Raw genomic sequence first — 25326 nt, forward strand, 5'->3', positions numbered from 1 at the left:
CACACAGGATATTTTAATTGTAATCAACAGTCCTATGTAACTTGGCCGCAAAAATGACAAAAAAGTTTAAATGTTTTGCTGGTGTTAATAAATCTTAGAGTTGCTTTCCAATTTATGCAATATCTCTTTGAATTTCATGTTAATAATTCTGATTGACACAAGAATTGGTAAATTTACTTAACTTGCACATAGTTGTGAAACTGACATGCTTTTGCTTCAAAGTCAAATCAATGAAGCAATTTATAGCACAGGGATATCAGCTCAGTGCTTTGTGACCGCCTGGAGGGGTGGGATAGGGAGGGTGGGAGAGAGGGAGACGCAAGAGGGAAGAGATATGGGAACATATGTATATGTATAACTGATTCACTTTGTTATAAAGCAGAAACTAACACACCATTGTAAAGCAATTATACTCCAATAAAGATGTTAAAAAATAAAATAAAATGAAGCAATTTTTTCAATTTGGATGCAAATATTAAAAGAAAATGATTTTTTTGGTATTTGATTCAGTTACTGGAAAATTTTAAAGTATGTTTGGAACAACTCATATACATGAATCTACTTTTCAACTGTGAATTTTATGAAATCTAAATACAGATCAAATATTTATGATGAAAATTTAGCATTCAAATTGAGATAATGCTATAAGAGTAAAACACACACTGGATTTTGAAGACTTAGGACCAAATAAAAAACAGAATGTAATATATCTCATTAGTAATTTTTTATTGATTACATCTTGAAATAACATTTTGGGTACATTAGGTGGAATAAAATATATTAAAAATCTTAAAATACATGCATACTAGAAACATTACCTGTTATTCAAGAACACATACAAAAGAACACACACACATACACACAAAAGAACACATACAAACAAAAGAAATACTCATTAAAAATATCTGATGGTTGCCTAACGTTGTAATGTTGAGCGTTGTTTAGATGGGAAGGGTAATGAGATTAAAGGGAATAAATAAACAATTAAACAAGAGAGGCCTTGCATGAACCATTGATGAAAGAAGGCTATAAATCAAGTAGAGTGTTTAACCCAGTCCTCTGTATCTAAGATTCCTTGCCACCAAGGAAGGAGGAAAAAAGCAATGAGTCACCTGAAGTTTGAGACCCTTAAGGCCCAGAGCACCCAAGGTAAAGGCAGAAAAGAAGTAGAAAGGTGTCTAAAATCAAAATTTCAAAGACCATGGTAGCACCAGCTCTCAGAGCACTTAAATCGTGTCCTCAAACTTCGTTTCCTTGGCTGTTTTAGTTCAGGTGGAGAGTGCTACATATGCTTGGCCTCATCACTCAACAGTCAGCCTAAATGGTTGAAGCTATTTTCTGTGCTGAGATCAAAGCAGTGCCGCCTGGTGACATATCTGCGAACTGAACTGTGGGAGGAGGATGCTGCAGGGGCCCAATGACAGGTGGGTTAGAGTCCGCCTGAGGACCGAAAACAGAGCGCAGGACAGCTGGTGTTTGGCAAAGCGATTTACAGATGAAAAGCAGCAGAGAGCAAGTTGGAATCCTCACCAGTCATCCAAACTGCATTCTCCCAGACATCCTGACAGCTGCAAGGGGCTTTAGAGACCCAGAGAAAAGGGGGTGACTTGCCCGAGGTCACACTGTGAGTCACGGCAGACCTGGGACAAGAACCCAGGACACTAAGGCGACAGTGGGAGCTGGAATTGCTGATAGGGGTTCCCTCTGGGAGAGGCCTGGCACCCAAGGGAGCATGGAAGCAAGAAGGCATCAATGAAAGAGCTGGCCTGGTGCCTACAGCATGGATGGCTCTCAGTAAGGAGGAGGTGATTCAAACTCCTAGCAGGCACTTGTTCTCAGCATTTGGGGATGTGCTTTCAATGCTAGAGATGATTCTCTTTTCTCGGTTTCCCTTTCCACCAGCTTCTTCTTTTACTTCTTGAATTCTGACTGCCCCCCTAACACTCCATTGGTAACTTGTCTGCGGCTACATCTGTGGTCTTAGATATCTCTAGGCCTTCTCTGCTGTACTTACAACACCAAAGATGTCACTGACCCTCCTCTCCTTTATCTCCTTTATCTACATTACTCTCATTCACTCATTCGACTAACACCTAATGAGCACCCACAGTGTGCAGGTACGTTTACTAAGATGAGTGAGAGGCCTCCGCTGGCCCCAAGGAGCTCACTGTCTGGTGTGGAGGATGCAGATATATAAACAGAGTTTTAATATAATGATAAATAGTCTCACAAAGGTTTTACAAGGTATAACATAACCCCAAAAAGAAAGCATTTAGTTCTACCCGAAAAATCTATATCTCCAGTGCCAGCTTCTTTCTTAAATTGTTCAAGCTTCACATTTTCAATTGACCTTTGGACATTTCTCACCTGAGGCACTTCAAACTCAGTATGTTTTAAACCTAGCTTATCACCTATCTCCCAAATCAAATATTTGTGACACAAAAACAGACCAAGAATAATAACAAAGTCTATTTAAGACCACTATGGTGTCTACTCAAGACTGGAATAAATCAAGTCTGTGTTTAATCCATTGTTGTGCAATTTATTTAGAGAACAATGAAAGTCTCTCTAGAAACTAGAAAAGGGAGAAATAAAGAATCTATTATTTGGTTGGTGTCCTCTCCAAGTGATACAGATATTTTTTTCTCTAGCAATCAGACATATATGTCCCTTCTGAGGATAAGTAGATAATAGCCAGTAAGATCATTCAATTAGCTCTTTTGGTTTGAAGTCTATAGTCACCAAGCTGCCTTCCGGTTAGAATCTTAATGCCCTCAGGAGAAGGAATTGGATAAGAATATTTCTCACTATAAATGAGTAATTCAGAACCATTTCCATTTTCCATCTTTTTTTCAGATTCAACCATCTAGGATCCTATCATAATAGAAATTCAGAGCTGCCTAGACTCCCTAGCAGCCTCTCTGCTGTATTCCTGGTCCCTACTCTCTCCTCCAATTCACACAATCCTCAGCTGTTAGCATAATCTTTCTCACATTCCATTCTCATGAGGTCACTCCCCAGCTCAATCACCAGCAGCAGCTCCCTTGGTCTATTTTATCAGTCTAAAGTCATCAGCCTGGAACCCAAAGCTTATCAACTGTCCCCAACACCATCATTTCAACCAAGTTTATACAGCCTCCGCTCCAAACAACCTAATTTGCTTACCGTTGATCTCTTTCCCTTTGAGTCTGCATAGCCCTCCTAGCCAAGATGCATCTTCTGATTAGCCTCAACACTTCAGACACTGCCTAGACTTTAAATCCCTCAGGACGTGTAGGCAAGGCCAGCATGTTCTCTGGGTCCAGAGAGGGGAGTCAAAAAAGCATCAGGTTATGACCAATAAGAGATAAGCTAAGTGGTCATTCAATCCTCAGATATTCCAAAAATGTTTGTAGATTTATAATATTTTAATATCCCTTCATATTTGTACAGGGCACTGTGCTAGGTGGTGGTGATATCATGGAGAGTCAAAGTCCCTGCCTACAAGGAACTTACAGTAAACAAATATAATTAAAATTACCATACATACTATGAAGGAAAAGAATGACGACTCTGTGAGAGAGAACAATAGGATGGAGCTAATTCGAAAAGATACATGCACCCCAGTGTTCATAGCAGCACTATTTACAATAGCCAAGACATGGACCCTACTTAAGTGTCCATCAACAGATGAATGGATAAAAAGATATGTGTGTATATGTATATATATATAATATATATAAAGGAATATTACTTGGCCATAAAAAAGAATGAAATATTACCATTTGCAGCACCATGGATGGACCTAGAGGATACTAAGTGAAGTAACCCAGAGAGACAAATATTATATGATATCACTTATATGTGGAACCTAAAAAATAATACAGATGAATTTATTTACAAAATAGAAACAGACTCACAAGGTGTAGAAAACAAATTTATGGTTATCAAAAGTGAAAGAGGAGGGAAGGGATAAATTGGGAGTATGGGATTAACAGATACACACTACTATATATAAAATAGACAAACAACAAGAATTTACTGTATAGCACAGGGAACTATATTCATTATCTTACAATAACCTATGATGGAAAAGAATCTGGAAAGGGCTTCCCTGGTGGTGCAGTGGTTAAGAATCCACCTGCCAATGCAGGGGACACAGGTCCAAGCCCTGGTCCAGGAAGATCCCACATGCTGAGGAGTAACTAAGTCCATGCGCCACAACTACTGAGCCTGAGCTCTAGAGCCCGCGAGCCACAGCTACTGAAGCCCGCACACCTAGAGTCCAGGCTCTGCAACAAGAGAAGCCACCACAATGAGAAGACCGCGTACCACAACAAAGAGTAGCCCCCGCTCACCACAACTAGAGAAAGCCTACGCACAGCAACCAAGACCCAATGCAGCCAAAAATAAATAAATAAAATAAATAAATTTATATATAAAAAAAGAAACAGTTAAAAAAAAGGATCTGGAAAGATATATATATATATGAATCTCTTTGCTGTACACCTGAAACTAATGCAACATTGTAAATCAACTATACTTCAATTTTATAAAAAAAGAAAAAGATAGGATGAAGCTAATAATTTAGATTAGGTAGCACATGGAATATTCTGAGGAGGTGATATTAAGGCTGAGGCCTGAAGGATGAGTAGAATTTAACCAGTTAAAGAGAAAGGGAAAAGTACTTTAGGAAGAAGAAGTAATATTTGTCAAGGCTTACACTTTAATCACTCAGTCAATATTTTTTAAACATCTACTAAATATGTAATGCTTTTCAAATAACAGTATGGAGAAATATAAGACTTGGCCTTCCCTTAGCGAGACAAGACATAAATAGAATAACCAATTGTATTAGTCTGCTCAGGATGCTATAACAAAATACCACAGACTGGGTGCCTTAAACAACAGAAATTTATTTTCTCATAGTTTGGAGGCTAGAAGTTCATGATCAAGATGCTAGCAAATTTGGTTTCTGGTAAGAGCTCTCTTCCTATCTTGTAGTTGACTGCCTTCTCGTCATGCCCTCATATGACATTTCCATGGTGATGTGCATGCACAAGGGAGGGCAGTAGAGAAAGAGAGTGAGCTCTCTGGTGTCTCTTCCTATAAGGACACTAATCCTATTAGATCAGGGCTCCACCCTTATGATCTCATTAACCTTAGAGGCTCCATCTGCAAATACAGCCACACTGGGGGTTAGGGCTTCAACATATGAATTGGGAGGGGAGGGGAACACAAATATTCAGTATATAACATCAATCAATAAACAAAAAATAATAATAGGAACAGGTATAGCACAGGGAACTCTACTCAATGCTCTGTGGTGACCTAAATGGGAAGGAAATCTTAAAAAAGAGTGGATATCTATATATAGATATAGATACAGATATGGATATATATATATATATAACTGATTCACTTTGTTGTACAGCAAAAACTAACACAACATTGTAAAGCAACTATACCCCAATAAAATTTTTTTTTAAATAATAATAGGAACAGAATGAGTTTACTCCATTCATTAAACAAATAAGAATGAATACCCATCATGTACAGGCATACCTTGTTTGATTACATTTTGCTTTGTAACCTTCTACAAATTGAAGGTTGTGGTAACCCTGCATCAAGCAAATCTATTGGCACTATCTTTCCAACAGCATTTGCTCACTTTGTGTCTCTGTGTCACATTTTGGTAATTCTCACAATATTTCAAACTTTTTCATTATTATTATATTTGTTACAGTGATCTGTGTCCAGTGATCTTTGATGTTACTACTATTAATTGCTGAAGTATTTTTAAACTAAGGTATGTACACTTTTTTAGACATAATACTATTGCACACTTAATAGACTACAGTACACTATAAACATAACTTTTATAAGCACTGGGAAGACAAAAAATTCGTGTGACTTGCTGTGTTTTGCTATTTGCTTTATTGTGATGGTCTTGAATACAACTCACAATATCTGCAAGGTATGCCTGTACCAGATACTGTATTAAGGGTGGAGAATACATCCTGCAACAGGCAAACAAGGCTTCTATCATGGAGCTTACAGGCTAGATAGGAAGTAATCACAGTAAAGGGCAATAAGAATAATGACAAGTATGTTAGCACTCGAGCAGTAGCAGGGATAGGCAACCTATCCCTGTGTTCCAATACATCAGAAAAAATCTAAAGAAGTATAAAAAAAACTAAAGAAGTATATTTGGAGGATGGGCAGAGATAGCCAAGTGAAGAGTGGAATTAGAGTGTTCTGGACAGAGAGAGCAGTATATACAAAGACTGGGGCAAGAAAGTGGGTCAAAAAGTTCCATGTAGCTGGTGTAGGGGAGAGAAAAAAACCTTTTCCCTCTATCCTCTTATTTTCAGGATCTGGGGCCCTGCAGATTAAACTGACAAAAGATGGGTTAACAGAATTTTTAAAAACAACATTTTAGGGCTTCCCTGGTGGCGCAGTGGTTGAGAGTCCAACTGCTGATGCAGGGGACATGGGTTCGTGCCCGGGTCCGGGAAGATCCCACATGCCGCGGAGCGGCTGGGCCCGCGAGCCATGGCCGCTGAGCCTGTGCGTCCAGAGCCTGTGCTCCGCAACGGGAGAGGCCACAACAGTGAGAGGCCCGCGTACCGCAAAAAAAAAAAAAAAAAAAAAAAAATCAACATTTTATTTACACGTGCAACATGCATACACATGAGCGAATTCAGTGATAAGTGACTCGAAGAGGTGGTTAGAATTTGGGGCCTACCTATCATCTTAGCAAAGGGCAATATATTTGTGGAGAAGTAACAAGACAAAGAAACAGGGTTTGGGCCTCTAGGGGTGGTAAATTGTAGAAAGGTAAATAGATGGGGAAATGAATGGAAGATAAAGGTTATTTTAGTAAGGGTTTTTGGTGCAGACCCAGCTCGGTGCCAACCCTCTGTCTCCAGTGATAATGGTTGTTTTCCTGCTCCTTTTACAGGAGAGGGGAGGGGATACACCTTCACAAAGGGGAATTTATGTCATGCTTTTAGGCAGATAGGGGGAGGGCAAAAAGATTTATGTTTGCTGTCTTAATTGCTTTCAGTTCAAAATAATCCTCATGCCAAAGTGGCATTTTCTGATCCCCTTCACTGGAATATATAGTATAAGAGGGAGACAGGCGACTTAAGGCTGAATGAGGAGGCAGAGACTAGACCTTGGACAGCCTTGTAAGACTAGTTAAAGGGTTTGGACTATTTCCTGAGAACAATGGGAAATCCTAAATTGGGGCATGTAAAAAGTTAATAAACTGAAACTTCAATTAAAATGGAGTTGGGAGACCAGAAGAGGGCGTGAGAGCAATAGCAGAGCCCAACAGGAAGAAGAAAGACTTCCTCTTCTTTCCTGGCAAGAGCTCAGCCAATGAGAGACTGTCACAACTCAGCCAAGGAAGAGCCATGGACTTTTTGTTTACTATAGCCCTCCTGACTTCCTTTTCCCCTCTATAAAAGAGTTCTTCTCCATTTTTGTTGGGGACTTTCACATGGCTCACCATAGTTGCAGATCCTGAATTGAACTTTGCTGATCCCCCAAAAAACATTTTTTTGCTGAAGAAATAACTGTTAGTCTATTTTTATTAATTAATTAATTTATTTATATTTTGGCTGCATTGGGTCCTCATAGCTGTGTGCAGGCTTTCTCTAGTTGCAGAGAGCGGGGGCTACTCTTTGTTGCGGTTCGTGGGTTTCTCATTGTGGTGGCTTCTCGTTGCGGAGCGCAGGCTCTAGGCGCACCGGCTTCAGTAATTGTGGCACATAGGCTCAATAGCTGGGGCTTGCGGGCTCTAGAGCTCAGGCTCAGTAGTTGTGGCGCACGGGCTTAGTTGCTCCACGGCATGTGGGATCTGCCCAGACCAGGGCTCAAATCTGTCCCCTGCATTGGCAGGCGGATTCTTAACCACTGCGCCACCAGGGAAGTCCCAGTCTATTTGTTTTAGGTCAACAGTGGGGAGGCTTAGCGAGGGGGGTCCTGACATGATTAAACTTGTTTTTGGAGGTAGGTGAGACTTGAGGCAGGAAGAGACATGAAGGTGTCTATTTAGGAGGTAAAATTAGTAGGGCTCTGAGACTGGATGTTAGGGCTAAAAAAAGAGAGTGGTTTCAGGTTTGGACGATGGAGAAACTGGGATAGGTAATATTTCAAGTAAGGTAATATTTCAAGTATGAGGAACGAGGAGTTCCATTCTGAACAAAGTATTTGTGAGACATCCAGTTGACAGCTAGGCATTTAGGTCTGGAGTTCTAAAAAGAGTCTGGCTGGAGATACAGATTTTGGAACAATTTTAGATAAAAAATTGAGGCCATGAGAATGAAAGAGTTTGCCTAAGAAGAAGGTGTAAGATGAGAAGGCCTAGAACTGACCCCTGAAGCATTCTAATGTTAGGGGTTCTGTAAAGGAAACTGATAAAGAACAGAGCAGTAGGAGGAAAACCAGGAGACTGTGTGATCAGAGATGCCAAAGGAAGGGGGTGACTTGAAGAGAGAGAAGCGAAGATGGTGGGGGAAGCTTCACGGTCAGGTAGTACAAAGTGGATAAGAGGCAGCGTACAACAGGGACAAGAGAAGCGTACAGATAAGGAGGACTGAAGGAATTCAGAAGAGTAAGCTTGCTCTGGCTATACCAGTGGGCCTGCACCTTGCCAATGATACCATGTCTAGTTTCTTGAATAGTTCCCTAAACCCTGGTTTCCAAATCTGATTGAATATGAAACAGACCAAGAGGCAGGCTAAGGAAAAGGATAATTTATCATGTTTGGAATAATGCTTATTGTAACCTAACTCCACTTGCCAGCTAAAGATATGTTGATAATGGGTGATGGCAGGATGCTCAAGTGGTTGCTGGACAGTGAGTTTAAGTAGGTCAATCAGGAACAGAAAAGGAAGTAAAAATGCTCTAAAAGAGTCCATCAAAGCACAACTTCAAACAATGGGGTCTGAATGGGCACAAAACCACAACAGATGTGTTAGCCCAGTGAACAATGGTCAGAAAAGAGATGCTCTTTATTAGAAAAAAGAAAAAGAGGGCAGGGGGGTGGGGGTGAATTTTAGGCAAATTCTAAGCTTAAGAGCCAGAGTGCTAAGCATCACAGAGTCTTTAAATGCTGAGCCTAGACACACATTTTTACACAAAAAATATCATCTTTATATATCCTGTGTTGTGAGTTCCTACATTTAAATTTACAAGAATCAAATGCACAGGTACAAGACACAGCAGCATGTTGTGTGAAACAGCGCTATGTGTGTAAAATAACAAAAAGCTTAGCATGAGCAGTCATGTGACTGTTATGCACATACAACTTTAGTCCACTTTAATAGAAGTCATCCAGATAGTAAAAGCAATAGTCCTATTGCCTTCTGAATTCATTTGACTAAATCTGGAGTGCTGTGTTCAGTTAAAACATCACATTTTAAGAGTAATATCGCTTACCCACCCCTGTCTTTCCATTCCCACTGCCAGTCTCTCATCTCAAAGATGGTCAATCCCTCCCATGGCACAAGCCTTTTGCAGTGTCACTTTGCCATTCCTCCCATCTCCTCCTGTTGAGACACAGGCTGGCCCTGTGTCTTAATCTGACCAATAAGAAGTGATGGGGTTTGACTTACAGACCTAGGCCTTAAGGGGTCTCACTGCGTCCGTTTTTGCCTTCTTGGTTGCCAGCCGCCAAGTCAAGAAGCTAGGATTAGACTACTGACTGATGAGAGGTCATGTGGAGGAGAAATGAGGGGCTCAGCCAACAGCCAGCACCAAGGCCCCAAACATGTGAGTGAAGCCATCTTGGATCTTCCAGCCCTAATCAAGCCAACGATGGTAATATTCTGTATCTATGCTATCCAGTATGGGAGTCGCTAGCCACATATGTGTATTGAGTCCTCAGAATGTGGCTAGGGCATCTGAAGAGCTTCATTTTTAATTTCACTTGAATTTAAACTGTAGCTAGTGGCTACCACACTGGACAGTGTAGAACTCTATTTCCACTCTAATTCATCCAGCATAATCCTGCTAACAGAACAGGGCATATGGCAGCATAAAATCACCTTAGCACCTACCCTTTATGGGGCTATAAGTACACAAGCAGTGACTAGAGATGGCTGGTGGTAAAGGTTATAGCTCTGTCAACTGGTGTTTAAAACAAAACAAAACACTCCCCTGCAACATCACCCAAAGGAAGGGAGTGACCCATTCTAATCTGATTTTATCTGCATAAAATGTGAGAACCAGAAAGGGAAATTTCCACACAAATGGAATATACCATTGAGTCCCACATCTACCCTAGAGATGTCCTCATTAGGACAGCAACCTTTAAAAACTGTTTTCTTCAACCATATGGTTACCAAAGGGGAAAGGGAGGAAGAGAGGGAGAAATTAGGTGTGTGGGATTAGTAGATACAAACTACTATACACAAAATAAGCAACAAGGATTTACTGTATATCACAGGGACCTATATTCAGTATCCTGTAATAACCTATAGTGGAAAAATAATCTGAAAAAAGAAAATATATCTGAATCACTTTGCTGTACACCTGAAACCAACATGATATTGTAAATCAACTATTCTTCAATTAAAAAAATATTGCAGAGACTGTTTTTCTCATCTACCAAAAACCAAAATTTTAATAGTTCCCTGTTCACACATTTCGGGGGTAGGGGGAGCAAGAAGGAAATCTGAGAGCCTCTTATGTGTGTTAGACACAGTCACATACATTAATGCACGTAGTTCTCTTAACGGTGTTTTTTCAGACTAAGGAAATAGAAGTTCAGAGAGATTGTGACTTGCCTAAGGACCTAAAGCTAAGTTAGTGCCAGAGATAAAATTCAAATCCAACCTCCGGATTTCCCAACACACCACAACGCCTCTCTTAACAAGAATAAAAATTTCTGCTCTCCTGAGATTTTCCATGATCTGGCCACCTAAATACTCATTTCCAGTTAATGTTTTAACTCTTACCAGATTGATCTCATTTTGCATCCTTTCACTTTCTCCTTTCATTTCTTCTAAGTCTACCCACCCTTCAAAATCCAGTTGAAGTCTGAAACTTTCTTCATCTCAATGCTAATTAATTTCCCTTTCCTCTGAATTTTTATGTCACTTATAATGAGCACCACATAATGTAGCATTCTTTGTTACATTACTTTTCGTTAAACAGACCGTAATCTCTTTCAGGACAGAGGTCATACTAAATCTTTGAAGAATGGCAATCTTTCCAATTTCCTATTTCCCTTTGAGCCATGAATAGGTAGTTCTGGAATGGATGAACGACCTAAACTCAACAGACAGATACTTCTTGATTAATTAAAGTCAGCCCCAAACTCTCGAGTTTAACTCTTTGCTTAATCTACCACGCACCAATTAATCCAGCAAGGTTGCATGGCGAACCGAGACCTCGGCCCGGCCACGTAAGGCTCCCAGCGGACTCCCGCACGCCACGCCCAGCCTATTGGTTGTCGATGAGGCGTGCCCCAGCCTTGGGTGGCCGATGGGGCGTGGCGTGCGTGAAGGAAGGCGTGGCCGAGAAGAGGAACCTACGCTCTGGATCACACTCGGTAGTCTCCGGTAGTCCTCGACAACTTCCGGCAACGGTCTCCTCCTCCGCTGATTCACCTCGGGTATTTCCGGTCTCCTTCGGGCCTTTTCGTCTGGCTCCCGCGCGGGTCTCTCCACTTCGGGTTTTTCCGTGTCCCGCTCGGAGGTGCTCGGCAAACGCTCGGCTTCCCCCATCCCCCGGTAACGGTTGCTGGTGAGTTTAAATGAGCCGGGGCTGGCCGGGCCGGAGCCGCTACGGGGGGGGCCTGAGGCACTGCAGAAAGTGGGCCTGAGCCTCCAGGATGACGGTGCTGCAGGAACCTGTCCAGGTAATGGTAACCGTCTTCTCTGAGGCTTGGCTCTCGGCCTCGGTCGAGAAGCAGCGTATGGCCACTCCGCGGCCTGGTGCGGCCTAGGCCCAGCTGCTTCTCCCGCCTACCCTCACGCCGGCTCCTGCCTGTCTTCTCGTTAGTTCCGAGGCCTTGCCCGCAACCTCAGCCGTGTTACCTCTGGCCCTACGTTACTTCTTCCCCTTGGTGTGAGCGGAGTTCGGCAATAATACCTCATATCTCCCTGGGCCAGCGTCCGGTGAGCCCCTCCTGTCAGCCCAGCGGCTGGGCCCCGGCCGGCGTGAGGGATGAGGGGCCGACAACTCGCCCCAGGTGCTCTCTTGCCTAAGGATGTTTGGGAGGCACGTTTGATCAGCGCTTGTACGATCTTCATAACGGTGGGGCAAGTTTGCAGGACGAGTGTTGGTTTTGTTTTTGTTTTCTGTGAGAGGGTGGAGGGAGGGTAGGATCGGTGTTTTTAATACTAATTTCTATTTTGGTAACAGACTTTATAGTCCACGTTGTTTTTCTCGCTCAGTAAATTTCCCTCTGGACAATGATCTGCGAAGAGAGCCCCGAGGCCCAGTGCCGAGGCGCAAGCACCTATACAAGGGGAGAGGGTGGAAACGGCAAATTGGATTTTTTCCATGACCTGTGAGGGGGATGAGGAGTGTTTTATTGTGCCTGTTTACAAGGCGTTCAGAAAATGAAAGACAAATGATGGTTTTTCCATCCATACCACACCAAGGTATGCTTTGACGCACAGTGCTCTGTTGGCATGGAAGAAACACTATTGGATTTTTAAGTGTGTGAAGCAGTGCCAAGTCATTTCCCCCCCGCCATCTGAAGAAACTGAATCTTTTGTCCCTTGGTGATGGACCAGGTCTGTGAGACTTTCACCCTATCCTGTGATCTTTGACTTAATTAGAAGAGTTGACCTCTATCAACTGCTGTCATTGAGTCATGGGCTTTCTTTATTTTGAAGTTATAAAGCAAACCGATTTTAGAAATTGCTTCATATTGCCCTTAAAGACCTGTGATGTCAAATAGTAAATATTTTAATACATCACTCCTTCCATATTTCCTTAATTTTTCTTCACAGGATGAAATATCAACTTCTCCTAGTTGGCTCCTTCTCCAGCTCTTTACATATAGCAGCTATTCGTTTTTTAATTAATGTAATGTGGGATTCTGTCTTAGGAAGTTTACCTGTTTGTACATTATACTGGTGCTTTCAAAGCTATTTCTTTCCATTCAAATTTCTCTTACTAGTGAAGAGTCTCTTTTTAAGATTTTTTTTTTTTTGAGGCCTAACATGAAATTAGAAGTTGCTATCTATACTCTTAAATGGATAAGCAGATCACTCAAGTTGTTTAATTTCTGTTTCATATTTTTGTTATTTTGTCTTAATAATTAATGATACATTTGCCCTATAGGTACAGCTTCTAAAATGATAAACTAGTTTTATTGCTAGCCTATAACCACTTTTTAATAACAATTTCAACTTGCATAAAAACATGGAGAAGAAAAGAAACATGTAGCCAACTCCTTGATAGTACCCATCAGGTTTTCTCTTTTTCCTTAAAGTACTCTTAGCAGTAATGCATTTAGGTATTTTTAAGGCTTAAGAGTCAAATTTGTCTCCCCCCCCCCCCCCACGCACACTACCTTTGTTTATTAGATTTGGGGACAGAGGTAAGAAGTTTTAGGATATAGCTAGGTGAGAATTTTGGTTATAATTTTTAGGATAAGAAGTCATTCAAGAAGGGATCTGGAGCAGTAGGAGGAACAAGCAACTTTGGCTACGATGATAAAGATAAACTGATCAGGGATAGTGCTGAAAACAGGAAAGAAGAGTAAGGAAGAAAATAAAAATAGAACAACTAAATAAGATACTTTTTTTTTTTAAACTATGATAAGCGATTGCATGTATTTGTAGAGGAATGAGAGTAAGTTGAAAAAGCGTTTCGTTTCTAGGGATGCCTCAGGGTTTGAGGTATTACTAGGCATAGGAAAAAGTTGAGAGAAAAGATGAGCAACTGTTTTTTGCTTTTTCTTTTTTTAAAGTTTTAACATGGAATACCCAGGTTGATATGTCACATAAGCCTAAATATAAGTGCTCCAAATTATCTCTTATAGGAAATTGTTACTTTGAGTCTTTGCAAAAAATCTCTCCTATTATGAGGCAGAAATTCTGTCAATTATTTTATTTTTAAAATAACTATTTAGGGAAGACACACTAGCCTAAGTGACTTGAATCCATGCTAATTTGCATGTTTATAAAATTCACCTGATGAAATTGATTTTTAAAAAGACATTTTATGTAGATTTATCAATTATTCCTGGGGGTAGGACATCACAGAAGTGTTGGATGAAGTTGTAAAAATCACCTTAGTAAGCAGTATAGTAAGTGGGTGCTTTACACATATAATATTGTTTTAGAGATTATTAGATAGTGAAGGAATACTTTTGGCTTGGGATAAGATGAACAGGGACAGCATCTAACGTGGATTCATAAGGTACCATTTTCAAGTAATAGAATTGAAGGTAGTGTATTCAGGAAAATTGTGTTAGATGATTCCCACCACCCCCCGTAATGGCTTTTCAATAAAGCTGTGTTATCCAACGAGAGTAGAAAAAAATGAAATTCCTAAATATATTTTATGCTTTTAAAAAATATATGTATGTAACTAAATTGATAAATCAATAGGCATTTGACTATTTGATCTTCATTGAAAAAATTTATATATTCAAGTTAGCTGAAACATTTTGTTTATAAAATTTTCTTTTGGAAAACAGATTACATTATATTTAGGTCCAATATAGTGTCTTGAAGACAGTGCTACATAGTACCTGAACTGGGAGAATAAGCTTTGGGATAGGGAGGTAGAGGGGGAAGTCGTTACAAATATGTAGTAATTCCTTTATGGACTAGTATCCCGATATAGCCTTTGTGCTTATATATAGAGAAAGCATGAGACAAATAATCACAAATTAATAATTATAAACTGTGATAAGAAGGGCACTATAAATAGGGTGTTAGGAGAGAGACCTAATAGGAGGGTCCTGACCTAAGTCAGATCTGCAATTGGACCATCAATGTTCAGAAGCAGCCTCAATGAAAAAAATCAAATTGGGAAGACTGTTATGCACCTGCTATGTGCCAAGCACAGATAAAAGACATTCTAACACCTACTCTAAAAAGGATGTTAGGAAAGTTCCTTTTGAGCAAATAACATTGAACCTGAGTTCAAAGTTTGAGAAGGAAACAGTAGTTTGAAGAGCATTACAAGCAGAGAAAACAGCATGTGCAAAGTGCCTAAGACACAGCAGAACTTGGCATTGGAAGAACTGAAAGAGGGCCAGTGTGGCTGGAGTTGCATAGTAATGGAAGGCCATTATAAGGAGTTCAGTTTTCATTCTAACTGTAATGGGGAATCACTGAAGGATTTTCAGCCATGGGTTGACACTATCTGATATAGATCTTAAGATCTCTCTGGCTACTATACGTGAAAGGTCAGGGAGGAAGGAGGCAAAAGTAAACACAGTCTTAGGATGAAGGTAACCTAGACTAAAGTGGTAGCAGTGAAGTAGGAAAGAAGTAGATAAATTCAAGAGATGTTTTAGAGGAAGAACCAATGAGACATGGAAATTGATTGTTTGTGGGGGGATCAAGAACAGCTACCTGGATTTAATTTTGGGGGGCACCATTTAATAAATGGAGAATTCTTTGAGAGGAGACAAATTTGAAGGAGGACAATTAAGAATTCTGTTGTGAACAAATTGAGTTGGAGATATTTGTGAAACCAACCAGTAGAAATGTGGATATGTAACCTCTAATCTTTTGAGGGGTCTAGTCTTGTTGGGAAGATAAGTATACTTAACAGGAACAACTGGATAATGTTACAAGTCAGTATGTGATTGCACAGATAACAATAAATACAGGAAAGAGAGATCCTTGTAGACTGGAAAAATGGGAACGGTTTCTTGAAGGAGTAGAACTTAAAGCTTTAGAAGGTGGAAAGGGTTTGAACTGGTAGGGAAGAGAGAATATTCTTGGCATGGAATGGCATGAGCAAGAGCCCAACGTTGAGAATGGTGTTTAGGAACAGGAAAATAATAAAACTATAGAATTGGCTAGGATGGAAATAGAGGAGGAAAAGATAAGGTTTTGCTAGCCAAGTAGAATCAGGTTACAGGGGACTTAACATCCAGGCTGAGGAGTTTAGATTTAATTTGTTGGTAATAAATAGCCATTATAGGTTTTTCAACAGAAAAATTATGTAATGAAAGCACTGCTTTGGAAAAATTAATCTGATGCTATTGGGAAGGAGGGACAAGACAAGATTTAAGGAGACATACAGGCTAGTAGAGAAATCCAGTTACATGGTAATGTATATCAGGGTTTCTCAGTCTTGGCACTATTGATGTTTTGAGCAAGCTAATTTTTTGTTGTAGGGGTACTGTCCTGTGTATTGTAGAGTGTTTTGCAGCATCCCTGGCTTCTACCCACTAGATGTCCCCTCTGTTTGTGACAACCAAAGATGCCCCCCAGACATCACTACATGTCCTTTTGGGGGGCAAAATTGCCCACACTGAGAACCACTGATGTAGACCTGAACTAAATTAGAGTTCTAGAAATTAGATTGTAATGTATAATAGGAAAATTCCACAGTGATTTTTTTTCTTCATACCTTCTTATATTGTTCATTTCTTTTATGATCTAAAAAAAGATCTTTTATAATCTAAAAGAAAACTATTTTCTTTTTTGACAAAAACAAGAATAACACAAAACAATCTATGTGGTCACATTTAAGTCTGAATTAGTTGTACAACTTACAGAGGTTTGTTTATATTTAAAATAATATTTTATATTTAAGAAGAGCAAGCAAGTAAGGAACTTTGCCATTTCATTTCTGTGGTGTTGATTTAATTATCTTTAAAATCACTGGCCTAGGACTGACCCATTAATTTAATCAGTAGGATTTCTCTTTTAAACTTTTTTTTGGGGTCGGTGGGTGTTGCTCTGTTTGGCTTCATAACCTTTCGCAGCATTTCGTCCATGTGGCTTTACTTTGTAGAACTCCTGAAGTGATTCACTGAGTGATATTCTTTTATGGGCAGGTTTACACCAGCAGTTGAGCAGTAGATGAATAACAAGGGGGCTAATCTTATCCCTGTCTGTCATGAGCTACCAATTTGTAATGCTTTAGAAAATAGTTTATTCCCCACTCCATTCCCCCAAAAGAGATACATACCGTCACTGAGATGCTGGAGCAGAGTGGTGATGAAAGCTGTTATGTGGCAAGTTTTACTTCTGGGATGTATGGGAGTTTTTGTTGCCTGCCTTCACTGTCCCTTTCTGACCCTCTTAAGAATTGGTGATAAAGGAATGATGTTGTTCTGAGCAAAACTTGATTTTAAATCAGAAATGGATAGAACTCTTGAATATGATACTTTTTTTCTCTTTCATTTATTTAATTTTAAAAAGACAGAAAGTCAAAGTTCTAGGAGTTTTGGGCCACAATATTAATGTGCCAAATTTTCGTGGTGATCAATATCACTAATGTAGCTGGTGAATCAATCATTGGGTCTTTTTTTTTCTTTTAGTTATTTTACTTTATTTTTTCAGCATCTTTATTGGAGTATAATTGCTTTACAATGGTGTGTTAGTTTCTGCTGTATAACAAAGTGAATTAGCTATACATATACATATATCCCCATATCTCCTCCCTCTTGCGTCTCCCTCCCACCCTCCCTATCTCACCCCTCTAGGTGGTCACAAAGCACCGAGCTGATCTCCCTGTGCTATGCGGCTGCTTCCCACTAGCTGTCTATTTTACATTTGGTAGTGTATATGTATCCATGCCACTCTCTCACTTCGCCCCAGCTTACCCTTCCCCTTCCCTGTGTGCTCAAGTCCATTCTCTACGTCTGCGTCTTTATTCCTGTCCTGGCCCTAGGTTCTTCAGAATCTATTTTTGTGTGTGTGTGTGGCTTATATGTTACAAAATAAACAACTGTGGCAGATATAATGAGAGATGTTACATAACACAAACTATAAATTATATTTATTGAATTTGTTTATATTAAGAGCTGGAAAAGCAAAAGGTTTTAAGTGCCTAATGTGTGCCAGTCAGTATACCAGGAGCACCATATCATTTCATTTAACCCACACAAGTCCAAAAATAGAGTTCCATTTTTCACATGAGGAAATTGAGGCTGAGAAACGTTAAATAATTCCCCAAAGTCACACTGCTGAAAGTGCTGGCACACACATTTGAACACAGGTCTCCAACATCAAATCCTGGGTATATTCTTTCTCTTCACCATGTTCTTTTAGTAGGTTCTTAGGAAATCTCCATATTTTATAAAGGAGTAATTAGGTGGTAATTATTTGCATTACAAAAATAATTCTATGTACCATGGAGTTTCTTTCGAGATTTCCAGAGATCCTTAACTATTGGACATATAATAATACAGAAAAACTTAAGGCTAAGACTAACATAAAATGCTAACAGTGGGAGGACTGCCAGAGTTCAAAGGCCATTTGTTTATTCATTCACCATACATTAGTTAAAGCACCTACTTAAAAAGTACATAATAGGGCTTCCCTGGTGGCGCAGTGGTTGAGAGTCTAACTGCCGATGCAGGGGACACGGGTTCGTGCCCCGGTGCGGGAAGATCCCACATGCCGCGGAGCGGCTGGGCCCGTGAGCCATGGCTGCTGAGCCTGCGCGTCCGGATCCTGTGCTCCGCAACGGGAGAGGCCGCAACAGTGAGAGGCCCGCGTACCGCAAAAAAAAAAAAAAAAGTACATAATAAATGCTGGGAGTATATAGTGAGCAAAAACAGATGTAGTCCCTACCTTTCTAAAGTTTATATTATAGTGAGGAAGACATTATTCACATACTCTTCTAAATATGTGTAAAATTAAAACAGTGAGAAGTATTGCAAAGGAAAGGTACTTGGTGTCATCAGAGTGTATAAGGATGCCTAACCTCATCTGGGTGTCCTAAAAAAGCCTTCCCTGGGAAAGAAGTCCAAAGAATGACTAGAATTTGCATATTTTGAAGGAAAGGAAGGGGGTGTGCCAGGCAAAATGAACTGTATGTTTAAAGGACCTGTGGCAGAAGGATAACATGGCAGATTTGAGGAGCTGAAAGAAGGTCGTTGTGGTAGCATGGAAAGCATGAGAAAATATGATGCAAGATGAACAGAAGAGGTAGGTACAGACTATACCACACTGCCTAGTTTGGTGGCTTTTGCTTTTATCATTAAGAACAGTGAGAAGCCATTGAAGGATTTTAAGCAAAGGGGTGATATGATCAGATCTGACTTGTGAAAAGCTCATAGGGAGAGAATGGATCATAGGGTAGAAAAGAATTCAGAGGGGCTAAGTAAGACACTCTTAAAGTAATCCAGGGAAAAAATGGTCTGCCTTTAAAAGTAAATGTTTAGGGGACTTCCCTGGCAGTCCCCTAAGTGCAGTGGTTAAGACTCTGCGCTTCCAATGCAGGAGGCGCAGGTTTGATCTCTGGTCGGGGAACTAAGATCCCACATGCCACACCAAAAAAAAAAAAAAAAAAAAAAAGTAAATGTTTATTAAGTTTCTTCCTTTCATTATTACTGCAGTTGCCTAATTTAAATGAGTATCGGGGCTTCCCTGGTGGCGCAGTGGTTAAGAATCCCCCTGCCAATGCAGGAGACACGGGTTCGAGCCCTGGTCTGGGAAGATCCCACATGCCTCGGAGCAGCTAAGCCCGTGTGCCACAACTACTGAAGCCCACGCACCTAGAGCCCTTGCTCTGCAGAAAGAGAAGCCACTGCAATGAGCAGCCTGAACACCACAATGAAGAGTAGACTCCACTTGCTGCAACTAGAGAGAGCCCATGCGCAGCAACGAAGACCCATCGCAGCCAATAAATAAATTAATTTAAAAATTTTTTTAATAAAATGAAATAAATGAGTATCATTTTGAAAGATACCTATAGGCATAGTTTCAGAACCCTAGGTCATATATGGTCTGGTAGAACACCAGAAGGCCAGATCAGTTCTTTGGGGGGTTTAGAATTTAGCCAGTCACTGTGCTAGGATTATCTCAGAGGTAAGTATTGTTATCCTTATTTTACAGATGATTAAAGCTAAAGGTCAGAGAATTGATTTGGTCATCTAGATTAGTGTCCGAGGGATCTTTATCTGCCTTGGATTGAGGTGTGGAGATCATATTAAGTATTCAAGAAATAATTGAGTCACATTAGGTTTGAATACCCTTTAGCTGTTGTTTTCTGAATGACTTTTTTTTTGAGTTATTCTATCCAAATGTTGAAATTCTCTGAGGAAAACACAGTTTATTGCATTATCTTTTATCTGTCTCTTTGTTGTGTTGTAGTATAGAGGAAATACAGATTAGATAGCAGTGATTCTGTAGTATGTTTAAAACCTGCTATTATATTCACTCCTTGCTAACACCACATATTTTTGTTCAAAGGTTCAGCTTTCTGGCTGTTTGATAAGAAAACAAAAGCACAGTGAGCACAATGACAATGACCAGATAGGTGCCTGTAGAATAATACCCGACTTATTTCTCATTGTCAGTAAATACCTGAAAATTCAAAATGTTAAGGCTTTGTGTAACCTACCTGAAGAACTTGATTTTCTCAAATTGGTTAAGTTTTTTATGTTGTTGTTTTTTTTTTACTGCAATCAGGATCATATAGCAAACAAAGTAGATGCTCAATAAATACTTACCAAATGGATGAATGATGTATTTCAGAGGTGGCAGGCATATTGAATAAGATGATAAGGAAAATGATCCAAGTAGTATGGAGACATGATCTCAGCTGCCATTTACCAGAAAAATCTGGTTATCTTCCAGGTATTTATAGATCACACCACTGAGAGATTTTATTGCCCCCAAATCTGATGTATTCCAACCCCTCGGTCACACTGACCCTTATCTCCTTACCAGATTCTTGGTTCCTTTATAATGTTTTGCTTATTGTATCAAGGAAGAAACAGCTGGATGTTATTTTGTATTTTTTTATATTGCCAACATTAATGTTTTAATAATGTTTATAGGAATATCTTATATTTTACTTCCAGATTGGGTTACTAAAAGTTTACAGGTCAGTAAGTGGAAAATAGATTCAGAGTTTTAAAACATTCATTCAACAAACTTTATTGAGCATTCACTATGTTTTTGTTTTGTTTTGTTTTTGTACGCGGGCCTCTCACTGTTGTGGCCTCTCCCGTTGCGGAGCACAGGCTCCGGACGCGCAGGCTCAGCGGCCATGGCTCACGGGCCCAGCCGCTCTGCGGCATGTGGGATCCTCCTGGACCAGGGCACGAACCCGTATCCCCTGCATCGGCAGGCAGACTCTCAACCACTGCGCCACCAGGGAAGCCCAAGCATTCTCTATGTTTGAAGACAGTTATCTAGGATAACTAGGGAAATAACTTAGTTAAGTAGGATAACCAGGGAATTATAGAGAAAAATAGAATCTGGCTTTTGCCCGCAAGAAGTTGCAACCTGGTTAACCAAATAATATAACCAAATCTAATAAAAAGCCTGATATTTTTTTAAAAAGTATAAACAAAATTGTCTAGGACCTCATAGAATGGAGTAATTAATATTGCATGGGATAGATCAGTGAAGGCTTCATGAAAGGAAGAGACCATGTAAGCTGAATTTTGAAGAAAGGATGACAAATTTCAGGAGATAGAAGTTAAAGACAAAGGACAGCCCAAACAGAGGTGAAGACTCTGAAATATGAAAATACAGCTGATGTTTAGGGACTGATGGAGCTTTGTTCTGTAGATGTTTATTGTGTAAACTTTGTGGGGCTATCCAAGAGGAATCATTAGCAAGTTTTGATCAGGGAAGAAGACATGATAGTGATAATGATGAGGGCAGCAGCTAAAATTTATTGAGTAATTATTAGGTATGTGCTAGGAACCATTGTATACTTTATTGGAGTCTTATGTTTTAAATTAAGAGACTGAGTCTTAAGAGACATTGTTACTTGCCCAAGACACAGAACTAGTAAGTCATGGAACATGAATTTGAACGCAAGCCTCTCACTATTGTCTCCTGTTTAGCAGTGATGATGTTTTTGTTTGAGGAATTCTGGGACAGGATGGATTACATTGTAGCCTGTAGGTAGAAAAACCACTTAGGAAAATAAAAGTTTACAGGAAAGAAGATTCTGTTACAGACTGGGACTAGGAAAGAGGGGATAGACCCTAGGTACTTTTCTTTATGTGCAGTTCTATAAATGATGGTTAGATTCACTAACCAGCCCATTAAAATCTTTTAAATTCATAACTTACCCAGATTGATTTACCAGTACAATTGTTATTTCATGTATACTTACCCAACGTTTCTGACCTTGTATAGTAAAAGACTTTTTGAGTTTCAAACAAGGAGTACCTCTCCTAGTCCTGGCAGCGGCAGTGCTCCTCAAGGCACTAGTACTGCTGTAGTCTCTAATATGCAAAAGAGAAAGCATGTTTCTAGGTCAGTAACTTGTCTCTTCCCCTTTCAAGTATCTGAATTGAATTCCATAAATATTTATTGAACACCTTTTATGTATTGGGCTCTAATACTGTCTCCCATCAGCTAGACCAGTGATTCTTAATGAACCAAGATATTTGTGAACCCCACACACTGTATACACATTTTCTGTATATATGTCCATGTGCTTTTTTCTGGGGAGGAGGTCCATAGCTTTATAAGTTTTTCAAAAGAGTATACTATAAAAGGAGACAGAACTACTTACCTAGAAAGTAGAAGAATCGTTCTGAACCCTGAATGCTTACCAGTAAAAAGGTTTAAAAATAAGGATATCTAAACTCAATCCCAACTTCCAGAGATTGTGATTCAGTGGATTTGAGGTAGAGTACCACAAGAAAGGGTTGATAGCCACTGATCTAGACAGGAGTAACACTAAAATGCACTCTATGAGAACAGAAACTATTTGTTATTTATTGTGTGCCTAGAGTCTAGAAGGTGCTGGCACGTAGTAGGCACTCAGTAAATATTTATTGAATAAATGAATATTAGAGCTCTCCAGTGAAGAAAGCTTTATGAAGTAGATATTATTTAAGCTGTGTCTATAGGGATGAGGAATTTATAAGAGGAGGTAGGTGAAGGAGCCCACATTCCCCAGTGAAGGAAAAGGAAGTACAGAGACACAGAGGTCTAAAATTTCATGGGGAGTTGAGTGAGTAAATTCAGATATGTTAGGAGCCATACAGTGAAGAGCCTTATCTAATATGTTATGGAGTTTGCACTGTGGGCAGTGAGGTTTTATTACTTAATTTAGACATGTTAATTTGAGTATTATATGCAAGGCTCTGTGCTAAGAGTTACCTTGAAACTCTCTATGTTTGTATATTTATGTTCTTTTTCCTCCACTTACAGGCTGCTATATGGCAAGCACTAAACCACTATGCTTACAGAGATGCAGTTTTCCTCGCAGAGCGACTATATGCAGAAGGTTTGTAATCTGTTCATTTCTATAGAACTGTAAAAGAATAAAATATATGGAATTCCATCACTTTTTATGACTGTAACAAGATTCTGGGTATTCCTTTTTTTTTTTTTTGGCCACGCCACGCGGCATGTGGGATCTTAGTTCCCCGACCAGGAATAGAACCCGTGGCCCCTGTGTTGGAAGCACGGAGTCTTAACCACTGGACCGCCAGGGAAGTCCCCTGGGTATCACTTTTGTTTTGTCTTTATGATTGACACTAGTTCATAAAAATATTTCCGAGTGTCTGTGTAGCTCCTTATATGCTACTTTTAATAACTGTGTAGAGTTGCTTTGGGTTTTATGCTATGGTTTACTTAATCATGTTCCCCGTCTTTAGGTATTTTTTCCCAGGTTTTTTATTACAATCTATATTCTGTGGCTTAGAGCATGGGTTTTGAGCCTACAGCCTTAGTACAAACCCTAACCCTGTCACTTAAACATGCAGTAGTATACTGTGGGCAAGTTACTTAATGTCTGATTATTTCAGATTTCTCATCTACAAAGTAAAGATAATAGTAACTGTCTCATAGAATTGAAGAATGAAGTAGTATATTTAAAGCATTTGGCACAGCCTTCTGGCATGGTAATAAATGCTCAGTAAACATTAGCTGGTAATGTGTGTTTTGTTTCTGTCATTAATTATTATAATCCTCTTTCTAAGATGCTAAGATAGATAATTATGTACAACTTTTCTTTTAAGTCATTTCCTTGGGTTATATACTCTAAAATGGAATTTATGAGTCAAAAGGTGTGATCAGTTCTACAACAAATTACTTTTTGCCCAGTTGATAACCCAGCAGAGAGAGGTGTGATAATCAAGGTGTCACCAATAGTGTAAGACTTCCTTCATAGTCCTATCAATATCAGATTTACCATTATTATGTATTTTTGCTTACTGGAAAATTGTGAGGTATTTTGTCTTGCATGTTTATAACTGTGAAGGATTCTGGGTATTTTCTCAAGTGTTTATTTTAAATGTATTCCTATTTCTGTGAGCTGTATCTTTGTTTATTGCATATTTGCTCCAGATTCTTTGCCTTTTAATCTTAATTCTATTGATTTTTATTAATCTGGTATTTTAAATTGTTATGTAGTTGAACTCATCAGCTGTGTCATTTAAACTTTCTCCTATTGCTCCAATAGCTGGAAAATTGTCATCTTTCTGCAACTCAATAAACATACAGTTCTTGGTAGTTTAAAAAAAGTTTTTAAAAATTTCTGCTACAACTAAGATCTGACATAACCAAATAAATAAATAAAATATTAAAAAAATTTTTATCATAGTATTATTACTTAGTTTGGTCCATGTTATTTATTAAATAATTTCCCCCCTGCCCCACATGGTATCTTACTTGGTTTTATATTAAATTTTTATTTTATTTTTAAAATTTTTATTTATTTATTTTTTATTGAGGTATAGTTGTTTTACAATGTTGTGTTAGTTTCTGCTGTAAAATGAAGTGGAGTTCCCTGTGCTATACAACAGGTTCTCATGTATTAGATTTTTAAAAAATGTTTTGCTCTGTCCCCAGAACCTCTCCTTTCTTTCATTAGTTAATTTTCTGTTTTTAATTCAGTATCATACTGTTTTATTATTAACACTTTATATTGTCTTTTAATATCTAATAACGCCTATCTCCCATCATTTTTTTCCCAATTCTTTCTTTGCTAAGAAGTCTTTACCCTTTTTTTAATTCTTTATTTTTTTCATGTGTATTTTACTACTGCTTTGAAATTTCACAAATATTTTGATCAGTGCGGACCTATATAAGTCTATGAATTAATTTAGCAAGTACTGACATGTTACTATCTTAAAGCCTTCTTAACCAGGAACAGTGCTGCCTTCTTTTTACTCCAGTGTTTAACTCAGTTTTCCCACTTTTTGAGTAACCTCCCATTGGATTACTTACCAAAATTTTTAATTTTTTTTATGAT

The 25326-nt window shown here is 39.2% G+C and overlaps 2 protein-coding genes across 14 annotated transcripts in view; one reads left to right on the forward strand and one right to left on the reverse strand.

The window, feature by feature from the left end:
- Positions 1–11708, reverse strand: part of MYL4 (myosin light chain 4) — a 30074-nt gene extending 18366 nt beyond the window's left edge. Inside the window, exon 1 of the mRNA XM_049701667.1 lies at positions 11349–11708. Within this exon, the coding sequence (XP_049557624.1) occupies positions 11349–11371 (23 nt within the window). The 5' untranslated portion in view covers positions 11372–11708. The remainder of the gene's footprint in view (positions 1–11348) is intronic.
- The window catches only part of CDC27 (cell division cycle 27), a 58774-nt gene continuing 45145 nt past the window's right edge, over positions 11698–25326 (forward strand). For 5 of the 13 annotated variants that reach the window (XR_004486462.2, XM_033438963.2, XM_033438962.2 and 2 more), the window contains exons 1-2: positions 11715–11854; positions 23280–23355. Coding sequence is in view for 12 of the 13 variants with exons in the window: in XM_033438963.2 (XP_033294854.1) it covers positions 11828–11854; positions 23280–23355 (103 nt within the window). In the remaining variant the exon portion in view is untranslated. Of the gene's footprint in view, positions 11855–18961; positions 19080–23279; positions 23356–25326 lie in introns of those variants that run through there. The other 8 variants (XM_004275674.4, XM_033438965.2, XM_012535036.3 and 5 more) reach the window with 5 other exon arrangements.

The sequence above is a fragment of the Orcinus orca genome, chromosome 19 (genome assembly GCF_937001465.1).
Source record: "Orcinus orca chromosome 19, mOrcOrc1.1, whole genome shotgun sequence".
Classification (NCBI taxonomy): Eukaryota; Metazoa; Chordata; class Mammalia; order Artiodactyla; family Delphinidae; genus Orcinus; species Orcinus orca.